Raw genomic sequence first — 12,081 nt, 5'->3', positions numbered from 1 at the left:
GACCAGGTGAGGAGGCTCAGCAATCGGCTCACCGGGGCTGGACCCCTTCTCCGTCTGTGAGCTGGGTCAGGTCCAGGTACCGAGGTGGCGTGTGTGTGTGTGTGTGTGTGTGTGTGTGTGTGTGTGTGTGTGTGCGCGCGCAGACATTTTGTCTTTCAAAAACTGTCTGGGAAAGAAGTGAATGGGAGACAGAGAGAACGTCACAGCAGCAGGGAGGTCTCTTTTCAATGGGCCTGTCAATAAACATAGTGACAGGCTGAGCTGCTGAGAAGGGGGTGTCCCTTCTTTTTGGAGGCTGCATGATTGCAGTTCTTTGGCTAGATTCTTTTGGGGAAAGTGTCCCCAGGCCTCCAGCCACAGGGGGTTTATCCCAAGCCATGGGACATCCCAGTGGGCATCCCAGGTCCAGCTGTAACTTGCTCAGCACTTCAGAATAACAGACCACAAAAGGTCATGTTCGCTTGTCTTCAGTGGACAGCAGGCTTTCTCTCTCTGTCAGCTCAAGAGAGATAGAGAGTTAGGAGGAGATGTCCTGAAAGAGACCTTTCTGAGGACTCTCTGTAAATGGACAGCCCCAGGGAACCGGGCTGTCTTGGCAGCACCCCTGGGGAGGGATCACAGTGTGAGACAGACATCTGGGCAACAATTCTACATAGTACCTGGAAACAGCCATTCATAGAAATTCTGCCAAAGCACCTGTTGGCTCTGACCACTCAAGGCACCTCCAAGCACCCTGGGCATCGGTCAGGATAGGACCTGTGAGTGGAGACCCCCTGAAGCCAGGGCCCAGGGTGCTCGGAGTGATGACTCTCAGGACCATTGACACTGCAGGTACTTGATGAATACTAACCGCCTCTTGCCAGATCTTGAAGGGTAGAGGGGCATTAATCTCGCTCCACCCCACAAAGCAGCAATCTCGTTTGTTGCTTATAGCTTCTTTGACAAGATAACACATGCAGAAGCAAGCAGCGCTGGAGAGGTGTGCTAGTGAGAGCCGGGGAGGCTCACAGTCGACCCCTTCCCAGACACCACTGCTCATTTTGATGAAGGATCAAATGGGAGGAGACACTGGATCCCTGGTGAGCTTCAAACTCCAGAGCTCCAAATTTTGCTGCTGAATTTGGTCAATGGGGATTCCTTAATTACTTTCTCTGGAAATTTCCCTGGTAGTGCTTTCTCGGGTGGTTATCTGAGCACACGGTTCCTCGGTTGACAGAGTCTTTGATTTTGTGCTCGACTGTAAATTAAGTCCTTTGCTGTCCTGCTCATAAGGTGCCTCCCTGCACCATGCTGAGTACCCATATAGGCTGCTAAGCAGCTCCTGCAATACTGCTAGGGCAGCCAGGGCCACGCTCGGATGTTTGGTGTCTCAGCCTGCGGGGGTGGGCTTGATGGTGTGGAATAATGATCCGGAAGACGTTCTTCTGGTGTCTTTTCAAGAACTTTCCCATAGTCAATGATGTGAACCATGTCAGTCACAAGTACAAAGTGTCATGAGCTACAGAGGAAGAATGTCAACACCCTGTTCTGGGCAGTGTCCTGGGGGGAAAATGTCAGCGGGTAGGAGGCTGTTGAGGGTCTTGGGGGCAGTGCTACCATTATGTGTATTCAGTAGACATTAGCAAATATTTGCTATGTAAACAAAAAGATGGCTGATGGGTGCACGGATACACGGATAGAAAGATGGATGTATGGAAAAACGAATGCCTGGGTGGATGGATGCTCCGGTTCAAGCATCCACAGATGCATGGATACATGGGTGGATGAATGGATTAGGAACTTGTAGTGAGACAACAGAGCCCTTACAAACTCGTCTGCCTTGCTCAACTTAAATTCTAAGGGCTAGCGGCATTCCTTTCTTTTCCAATATCCGTACTCTGTCTCCTTCTGGGTGATTTGAAGGTGCACAGTGGGCTGCATGTGAAGGGAAATAAGATAGCCGAGCCCAGAGGGAAATTCCCATGTTCTGGGGCTCCTGACTGGACACTTTCTAACCCTGGGGGTCTGATATGTGGGGCACACAGGTGCACATAGCTTCAGATCAACCACACTTTTCCACAACAGGAGAGACAGCACCAGCACATCCTGGGTGTCTAGGCAGACAGAGCTGACTTCCAGTCCTGGCCCCATCATTTGTCAACTTTGTGCCTTGTGACCAGGAGCCTCAGTTTCTCACAAAGTCAGAGTCACAAGTCCATCCTGAACGGTCACTTTCAAATTCATGACTTGGTACCTGGTCCCCGGCACTGGCATTCAATGCAGGGTGGCTGTTACAATTGTCACTAAAATGGTGGAACACAAGTCCAGCTGAGCCTCTCCTGGGTGCTCCTCTTCGGAAGCCTTCCCCACAGTGAATGGGTCAGGCGACATCCGACAGGCATCTTCAGCTATAGCTTTGTTCAGATCTGTGTAGAACAGTTCAAACTGACAAGTCGTGGCAGAGGCTAAAGGCAGAGAAGACGTTGCTAAAGGCCAGAGGTCACAGTCTGGGTGGGTGTGTCCCTATTGTTATAAGTCAGGGCTCTCTCTACCTTCCACACTCAGAGCTCTGCCCCCAAGAGCAGTGAAGAACCTGGCAGCTGTGGAAAAGAAACTGCCTTGGGAAATTTGCAAAGCTGTCATGTTCAAGGGGGAGCCAGGGATTCAGGGGGCTTCAGAAGCCAGAAATATAACCAGGAGGTGGGAGGCAGAAGGAGACAGATTTACACTGAACTTGAGAAAGAAGATGCCAAGGACTGATGGGTCCCTTCGAGTCATTGGAGGCAGGGCCTCTGGGAGCCGATTAGGGTTAGATGAGGTCATGAACAGGAGAACTGATGATGACACAAATAGCCATCTAAGGACCTTCATCTCTCTCTATTCCCCCACGCCTCTGCCATATTTCTCATATTTAGACACAGCAAGAAGGCACTATCACCTAATCCTGCCTGCATTACAAACTGAATTTCTAGCTTCCAACACCAGAGGGCCACACCTGCTGCTGAGGCTGCCCAGCCTGGGTACTCTGTGCTAGCAGCCCCAGGCAGGCTGGTCCAGCCTGGGGTACTCTGGGATAGCAGTCCAGAGCATATTGGTCCTTAGGACCTGTTGCCAGCAGGCCTGATTCTCATTGGAGGGCCCAGCTTGCTTGCATAGCACACTCATCCACCCACACTGGTAAACGCATAGCTCAAACTCCCAAGCAGTGGTGCTGACCTTGACCCAGGGTACTTCAGGAACTGCTTGCCAAAAGTACAAGTCTGGAGGTTATCCCACATCTGCTGGATCAGATCCTGGAACCTTTATTTGAGCCCTAGGTATAGCTATGCTAACGAGTACCTTATCCGTGGGAGAAGATGCCAAGGCCAGACACAGACTAGACATTACATAGACCCTAACCCGAACTCGAACCCGAACCCTCTAACCTTAGTCATTGTGCTACTGTGTGACCATCCTCTGGCCAGGCCTGGCCAAGCACGTTGTGTGCACTCATTCCTCCTGCTGGCTGTGCTCACACTGCGGTGAGGGTGGCAGCCTTGAGGCAAGTTGGACTATGGATCTGGCTTGTGGCTTCTCAGCCCACAAATTTAGCTGTCTACCATGGCTGGTCTGCTTCCCACTTGCAGCACGGCCCCGAGTCTTGCATTGATGGCCTCTTTCCTCTTTAGCCTCAGGGCCAAACTGCAGTTTAAAAGATGTCAGAGGTTTTATCAAAATCTAATGGCTTTCAGGACAGTGGGAAGTACAGTTTACAGCAAGGGCTTAAATCAGCCAAAGCAGGGCTGGCCACGACCCTCTGGACACCCATCAAAGCCTTACTGCTGAGTGCCTTTCCCTCCCCTTCTCTCTCCTCCTCAGGCCCTGCAGTTAGCACCACTGACCCCTGACCTCAGCTTCGGGCCCTCAGCCCTCGTCAGCTCTTCCAGAGCCTAACCCTGGAGCTGCCACTCTGAGCCCACATCTCTGCTGGGCACCTTCCTGGCTATTAACCTGGCCTGTGACTGTAAGCCCCTGAGCCCCAGGTTTCCCATCACTAAGGCAGGGGACTCTTGCATGCCACTGGGTTGCTGAGAGATTGCTGTGCAATGGAACAATTCTCAGCATGGGTGGGCAAGGACATGGCCATCCATCTGCAGACTCCATCTTCACCGTTACTTTTTCCCACTCTGCTTCCATCCACGAGTCTGCATAAACCACTCACCGTTGTTGTCTGTGTTGCTCTAAACCACTGTTTCCCAGGATATCCTTGAGCAGAGGGAAGAAGGAGGCCACCATGTCCCCTTTCTCCCAGGGTGTTCTTTGACACCCTTGTGGGTACATCTCCATAGGAAGTCAGGGAAGGTGTGCTTGCCCTTGTAAGAGCTGCATACATTTCACCCACAAACTCAGGATTTAGCCCACTAAACCATGAATGCCATTTACCTGCTGGAACCCATCACGAGGGTCACACAGTTTTAGGGACCATTTCACCAACCACTTTGGTGCTGGCTGACAGGAGGTGGCAAGTGGGACAAGGAGGAAGACATTTCAGACGTTTCGGGTTTATTCCCTTACAGATGAGCTATGAGAAGACATGGAGAAACTCAGTCTCCCTCACTCCCAAAATTCAGCATGAGATTCTCACCATCTTTGCAGGCTAGAGATCTGCACTTGGGTTACGGAAGAAGCTCGGCTGGCCTGGCACACATGAAGCCATGGGTACAAGCCCGAGCACTGCTTAAAGCACACATGGTGGTGCACGCCTATGATCCCAGGGCTTAGGAGACAGAGACAGGAGGATTAAGACTTTAAGCCTAGGGACTAGAGAGATAGCTCAGCAGTTAAGAGCACTTCCTGTTCTTGTAGGAAGCCCGAGTTCAGTCTTCATTACCCATACCTGGCTCACACCTGCCTGTAATTCTAGCTGCAGGGGATCTGCAGATGTGTTTAGTCACCATAGATACCTGTGCTCATGTTTACACACATAACCACGCACACATACGTATACTTAAAAATAAGCATTTGAAACCAGCCTTGGCTACATAGTGAGTTTGAGGCCAGCCTGGAATGCATGAGTCTCTGTCTCAAGAGAAAAAAAAGACATTGAAAGGAAAAGAGAAGAGAAACATATATTAATAGTGTTAAATAAGTTATCTGCATTTTTGTGGTTGGTTTTCTTTTCTTTTTCCTGAGACTGTGCAGCTCTCACAGTGAGTTCTGGAACTTACCATGTAGACCAGGATGGCTTTGAACTCACAGAGATTCACCTGCCTCTGCTTCCTGAGTGCTGGACCTAAAGGTGTGCCCCACCACGCCCAGCTTGTGGTTTTCAACATAACATTTCAAACACAGCAGGGGAGGAGAGCCTTCTGTGTTAAGCTGAAAATCTCCAGGAGCTGACAGGATTCAGGGGGACCTTAGTTGACAGGACAAGGCCTGCAGGATGCCAGCCTTAGACCACTCTTGGTGTCATTTTCTCCAGCCCCATGATAGCAGACACCCCAAACTTCTCTGCTGCTCCAGGTACCTGGCTGGCACCCCGTCCTCTGTCTGCCACAACTCAGCTTTGTCCTTCCTTTCCTGTCCCTTCAGCTGTTTGTGACTTCAAAACATTTGAACACCAATGTCACCCCCTGAGCAGAAAACCCCAGAGGGTATCACCTTATATAAAGTCCTTGCTCTGTCCCCTCCCCTTCAGCTCCTCTGCATGGGTGTGTTTATGATGTTTATAGGGAGGTCCCTCAGCAGGACCAGCCTTCCAGGTTGCTCTCCATTCTCCTGAGTTTGCCTGTTACTGGTCCCCTTCCTGCACTCAGTGGCCTTTCCGGTTTCAGCGGATGATTCTAACCCCAACCTGAGAGTGACAGGATCCTTAAAATAGGCCAGTGTGAGGCTTGGGAGGGGCTGCAGATCTGGCTTCTGTCCTTCCTGCTTGGATCTGGAAAATGGGAGGCTGGGACTGGACATAGGTGGCTGGGAGTGGTCTCTCTTTGTGTTAAGTTCTCTGAAGAGGTGGAAGCCATAGGGTGGACTGGGTTGGAGACCTCTGGGGTTTAACAGAGATTTAACCTTGCAGCCAGCTATGATTTGTACGGGAGCTTAAAGGTGGCAAAGAAAATCCTTTCCTTACATTCAGCTGCTTCTCCTAATCGGCTGCTTCTCCGGGCGGCCCTGCTTGGCTGACTGCAGATGCGTTTTCTTCCCTCCATCTCCATCTCCTGGTAAGGAGCCAGAGGCCCAGGAGACCCAAGGCAGGGTTAGTCTTCCACAGAAAGAGGAGGCTGAGCCCAGCGTCCAGAGCACAGGAGCTTGTAAATCAAACCGTTAGCTTAATGGCTTGGGCCATTATTCTAAAGCAGTGGGGCTGAAACCGGAAGCCAAATGAAAATATAGTCAATTTGTTCATACTTTAGTGACTGAAAGACTATGTAATGTTGGTGGGGTTCGGCTCTGCAGACAGGCAGGACTGGCAGGGAGGATGCAGCATTCGGGCAGAGATGCAGCTGCCCCCTTTCTTTGTGTGTGTGTGTGTGTGTGTGTGTGTGTGTGTGTGTGTGTGTGTGTGATAAATGTGAGTGGCATAAGGGAGTGGTGTGATGTGTATAAGTGAGCGTGTGGTGTATGTGGTGTTTGTGTGTATGTATGAAGATGCCTGGATGATTTGGTTGTGAATACAGGAATTGCCACCACCTCCCAAATATGGGGCTGCTGGCTAAGTGAGCCGTGTCACTGAGGTTGATGCCTCTCCAAACTCCCCCATCTGCCTGTGTTTCTGCCATTTGTCAGTCTTGTCACATCTCTGTCCATCTCGCACTACTTCAATGGCTGGTAACTCTGGGGCAGCAGTGGAGGCCAAAGTCGTTCTGGCTTGTTCACCACCGTGTCCTCAAGTTAGAGAACAGGGCCTGGCATGGAGGTGGTCAAGGAAGAAATGTATGGATGCATGAGTGAATAAATAGATGAGTAAATGAATTGATAGGTAGATGGATGGATGGATGGATGGATGGATGGATGGATGGATGAACACTCACCTCCAATATCAGGGCACGCATGGTTGGCTTACTGTGAACCGAGTGCCCTGCAGAGAACTTCCTTAGCACATTTTACAGAAAAGGATGTGAGCCTTAGACAGGCAGTATCTGACAGAGCAAGGTACCATCACCATTGATTCACTGGTGCTGGAGGCTCTCTTGCCCAAACAAATGCCACACCAGGCCACCCCCACTTCCCTGCCACTGGCCTCTATCTGCCTCTAAGGCCCCCAGCTCACACTGCAGAGCCTCCCACTGGGAGTAGAGAGGGTCAGCTCTGTGGCTCTGCGGGAGATGATGATTTCCTGTCCCCCATACGAGAACTCAAAAATGGGTCTGAGCTAGTTTCCTAATGGTTTGGGGCCTTTCATTCCCAAAAGTCTCTGCTCTGCTTCCTGAATGGCTCCGTGGTCAGGTAAGTGGAAACCCGTGGAGTCTTGGTCTAGAATAGGCCTCCCAGGCCTGAGCCTTCTCTCTCATTTTTGCATGTAGAGATTGGGGCTGCCAACGCCCAAGCGTCTCAACTGGGCCCTCACATTATTAACATCCTGGCTACGAGGCCCCAAACCAGCTGCCAGGTAACCCTCTACCCTGGCACTGCTACCACTTGACAATTGCAGGACACAGAGACCAGAGAGAAGCCAGGGCCACCAGAGGCCCTGCCTGCCGGGCCCACTACAGGCCTGTGCCCCTGTCTTCCTTTACCACTCTCTTCTCATCCTGAAGTCTAAGGGTCTTCCCAGGGCCCCTTGTGGCTGGCTTCGAGGGAGCAGAAAGCACTGTCTGACACAGTGACCCAGCCATGGGGTGGACGCCCCACCCTGCCTGCTGCTTTTCCATGTGAAAGGTGTTTAATTATTTCTGACAGAGTTCAGCCTCGACATCTGTTCGTGAGCAGGGAGGGTCCATTTAGGTTATCCATCACCTTGACAGGCTCAACTTTTTTGGAAGTGCATTTTCCCATCATAATGGGGCCAGGGTGGGGGCGGCAGATCAGCAGTGACATGCGACCTAGACAAAGTCCCTCCTGGGGCTTCATGTGCCATGAAACAACAGCAGCCTGACCCGGCCCTGGCGCGCCTTCTGAGCACAGCCTCCGCATTGGCGGCAGGGATATGGCAGCGCTGGGGCATCTGTGTGGGTAGGAGGGTTTCACTGTGTCTGTGAGAGGCTTTGAAAATCTTTGTTCAGTCTGGGCTGGTTACTCATTCATTCATCCATTCATTCCAGGGGTTACTCACCACCTCCCCTGTGCTGGGCACCCTGCTTAGCTCTGGGGACATGGCTAGGGCCTTGAAGCCTGGTTCTTGTGGACTTACACGTTTATTGAGGAAGATGAAAGACTGTCCACTTAATCACCTGACTGCCAAGTTGCTAAGCTCATCAAAGTGAGGCCCACAGCACCGCTTAGTGATGAGGAAGGACTGATGGGGTGCTTCAGAGGCAGGGAGGAGTCTCAGGAGCCCCAAGATTAAGGTGGCTGTATCCTCAGCATCCACACTGGTGTACTGGTACCTACAAATTGTGCTTATCCAACACTTAGTGTATACTGCAGGCTCGGTCAATATTGCTGTTGGCCTATGTCCTGTATTGGCAGTTCTCAGGGGTTGAAGGGTCTCTGCTGGGCAGATACTGTTCTTGAGCAGTCCCACTCAAAGAACCTGGCACATATGTGGTGTTTCAGGGACCTCGTACTGGACAGGGTGACTGGACATTAACTTGCAGGATCCTAGGGGCATCCTTGGCAGACACACAGGAAAGTCTTGGGCTTGTCCCTGCTCCTCTTTATAAGGTAGTTAGCATTGGGATTCAGATCCAGAACAAGAGGCTAAGGTGCCTATTTAACCAAATCGAACCTGTCCTCCAGGTTTTCCCAGCATCCCTCAGTCCCTACCTGAACTTTCCAGGCTAGGGGTTGTGCCTCTCCGCCAGAGGCTCTTCACCATATAATCCAGACATTTTGATTCTCTTTTCTGTCTCTGTGCCCACTTTCTCTCTCTCTGCCCCCTGCTTTTCTATCTCCCTGTGTATGGTAACTTCCCTGGCCTCGTTCCTTGGGACCGGTGAACCCATCATAGAGCTGCCCCCAATAAACCTGCCTTTATCCTTTGATTTAGCTTGAGTTGGCTCATTTCATCGGTGGAGAATATCTATCAGCTGTTGTGTTAGCAACATGAGCAACAAAGGCACAATCCAGGTTCCAGGATAGCCGCTCTAGGGAGGCTGGAGAAGCACTGGGCCTACTTCTGTTGCAGGATATTTGATCACATTGTGAACCCCAAGATTGTTATTTATTTGAAAAAAATCTACTTCTTGTTGTGGTGTGGCTCAGCCCTAGCACACACCTTTAATCTAAGAGCTTTCTGCTTGAATGTTGTGAACAGGATTAGACAAAGTCAACCATAGGTCAAGAGGTGGAGCAAGCAACCACTTGTCAGGAAGTGAATATAGGCTCATTAAGAAAAAAAAAAAAACATAGAGAGGAGGAGGGATAGAGAGACACACAGGAAGTAAAAGGGAGGGACTTTGGCTGAGAAGGAAGTTCAGCTTGGTGCTTTCTCTGCCTCCCTGAGCACCAGGCTTTCACCACAGCATCCTGCCCTCTAGCCTTTATTGGTAAAAAATCAAACAATTGAGATTTTGTTAAGAAAACCACATCTCACCTGCAAGGCAGGGTCGGGATGTTTGTTCTGAGGATAAAATGACATCGTCTACTCCATATTAGGCACACACAATGCCTGCCACAAGGAAGAGTTGTCATTGTTGGGTAACTACCTCTAACAATACCTCAGAAGTCCTGATGAGTGGCAGAACTCCCCAGATCCCAAGACAAATCCCCTCTCTTGCAAACTGAAGCACCGAATCATATCTACTTGCAAGCTCCTGTCAGAGCCAGCCATAGTAAAAATAAAGGGCACCTGGAGGGCATCTTGTGCCTATGGGCGCTGGGGGTCCTGGTGCCTCACTGGCAATGTCACCCAGATGCCTGCATGTACTTGGCCACTGGCATAATAGAAAAAAAGGCCAAGGAGGAAATGAAACAGGGAGGAGCCTACAAGGAGGTTGTGACCAACCGAATTTGAGTAGAGAGATCTGTGTGGGACATGGTGAGAGATGGAGAAAGCAGAGGGGGGAGGGGGTTGATGTTGAGACTCCGAGCTGACAGGTGCTAAGAAGAGGCAGTGTGGCGGCAACTCCCGCCACCTCTCGATCAGTGTTCGGTCATGACATTTGCTGTGAGCTCAGCAGAGGCCTGGGCTGATGGGCAGCGGGGCACATGGTCACTGACATATGTTGATGGAGGCCACTTGGGCAGGACACAAGAGGCCACATCCAGCCGGGCCAAGCAGCCTTCCCGCTGAAGCTCGGCAGCTTGTTCAAGCGCATTAGGCTCAGGAAGGCAGCGGCCCCTTCACTGTCTCACTTGCAGTTCCAGGCAGCACAGCCGGGCCGGCTGGCTGGGAATACTGCTTGTGCAGCTGTCTTGACAGGGACAGGGATGTCCCCCATGACCTTCAAGAAAGGTTCCTTCTGCCCGGCTTGAGCACACGGCCCACGCAGCCTCCTTCTTGTCCTGACCCAGCATCTTCAGTCCGTCTGTTTCCCTTAGTCTACAGTGCTAACCCCCTGGCTCTCCATTACCCTCGTCCTGCTAAAAATTGCTGAACATGAGTCTCTGTGTGGATGTTACAGGACCACATGGGTGAAAGAGCAAGGTCACAGCCTGGCCCCTGCACCCCAACTCATCTTCATTCAGCAACCCCCTCCACTTGGGATGGAGGTGAGGAACCTAAGGTCATTGCCTCTCAACAGGGTGCCATCATTCCGGAGGACTGGCAGTGAGAATACACACTTGTTTCCCATCTGCGTGCACCTTCCTCATACAAGATACACTATGCCTCTCACAAGAATGATGCTCTCTACCCAGACAGCCTCCACTTCTGGGTAGCCAGCCATCCCAGCTCTGTGCTGAGATGACCTGAGATCTCCCAAGACTCTGCCTCTTCCCAGCATCCTTCATGTTTCCTGTCTAGGAAGCAGGTCAATCTCAGCAGTTTGTCCATGGGTGCTTATCAAGAGTCTTAGCTGAGGGCTGATGGGATGGCTCAGTGGGCAGAGTGCTTGCTGCACAAGCATGAGGCCCCGGGTCCAGATCCCAGCACCCATGTGAAGTAGGTGCCATAGCCTGCCTCTGCAATGCCAGTGTACGACAGCGAGATGCAAAGTGGAGATAGGGGAACACCCAGATGTTTGGGCCAGCTAGCCTTCCGTACAACCAACACGAGAGTCCACCTGGCCTCAGGTGAAAGACAGGAGAGATACGCAAAGTTGTTCTCATAGCAGACATCCTCACTCACACACGTACACAGGCTCACACACTACCCCATCACACACTACACGTGCATGTCCACACTACCTCACCCCTCACACACTGCTCACGCATGTGCAGGCCACCTCACCCGTCACACACACATTAAGAAGAAAAGCAGATGCTCTGATGAGTGGGCGGAGAACCTGGATGGAGGAAAGGTTCCCAGATGTCAGCTGCGCCTGCTGCTATGTTCTGAGCATCAGGGGTCAGAAGCCCACAGAACTCTCAGACAAGGCGGCATCAGCACCGGCACTGGCGTTGCTGGGCAGGTGAAGGCGACACTCACCTTCTGGAAGTGAGGTATGCGCCAGGGGATGTCCAGCTTCACGGGCGGCTTGTACTTCCGCAGCTGGCTGCTTCTCGTCTCGTACAGCTTCCCCAGGATCACCTGCGGGCCGGAAGACAGGGTAAGGTACTGGAGCTTCAGGATCACCACAAAAACAAGCCGTCTCGGAGCAGGTCTGTGGACTAGTTTCTGCACTAGGCGAACTGAGGAGGGACGACCCATGCTGAGCGTGAGCACTGCTGTGGCAGACTAGGGTCCTGGACCGAACGGCGGAAGGAAGTGAGCTGAGCAGAGGCATTCGTCTCCCCCTGCTTCCTGACTGATGCAAACTAACTCCCACCTCCATGCCTTCTCCGCCACGATGGACACACGTATCTTCAGACAGAGAGCCAAAAGACATCCTTCCCTCTTTAAGTCATTTTGTCACACATGTC

General features: G+C 51.6%; 1 protein-coding gene across 1 annotated transcript in view; it reads right to left on the bottom strand.

Annotated features, from left to right (window-relative positions):
• The window catches only part of Cfap77 (cilia and flagella associated protein 77), a 122,609-nt gene that overhangs the window by 15,837 nt on the left and 94,691 nt on the right, over nucleotides 1-12,081 (bottom strand). Inside the window, exon 5 of the mRNA XM_055600528.1 lies at nucleotides 11,648-11,749. Within this exon, the coding sequence (XP_055456503.1) occupies nucleotides 11,648-11,749 (102 nt within the window). The remainder of the gene's footprint in view (nucleotides 1-11,647; nucleotides 11,750-12,081) is intronic.

The sequence above is a fragment of the Psammomys obesus genome, unplaced genomic scaffold, assembly GCF_907164565.1.
Source record: "Psammomys obesus unplaced genomic scaffold, mPsaObe1.curated_primary_1811, whole genome shotgun sequence".
Taxonomy (NCBI): domain Eukaryota; kingdom Metazoa; phylum Chordata; class Mammalia; order Rodentia; family Muridae; genus Psammomys; species Psammomys obesus.
The sequence above is the reverse complement of the archived record's forward strand: the minus strand, read 5'-3'. Positions and strand labels throughout refer to the sequence as shown.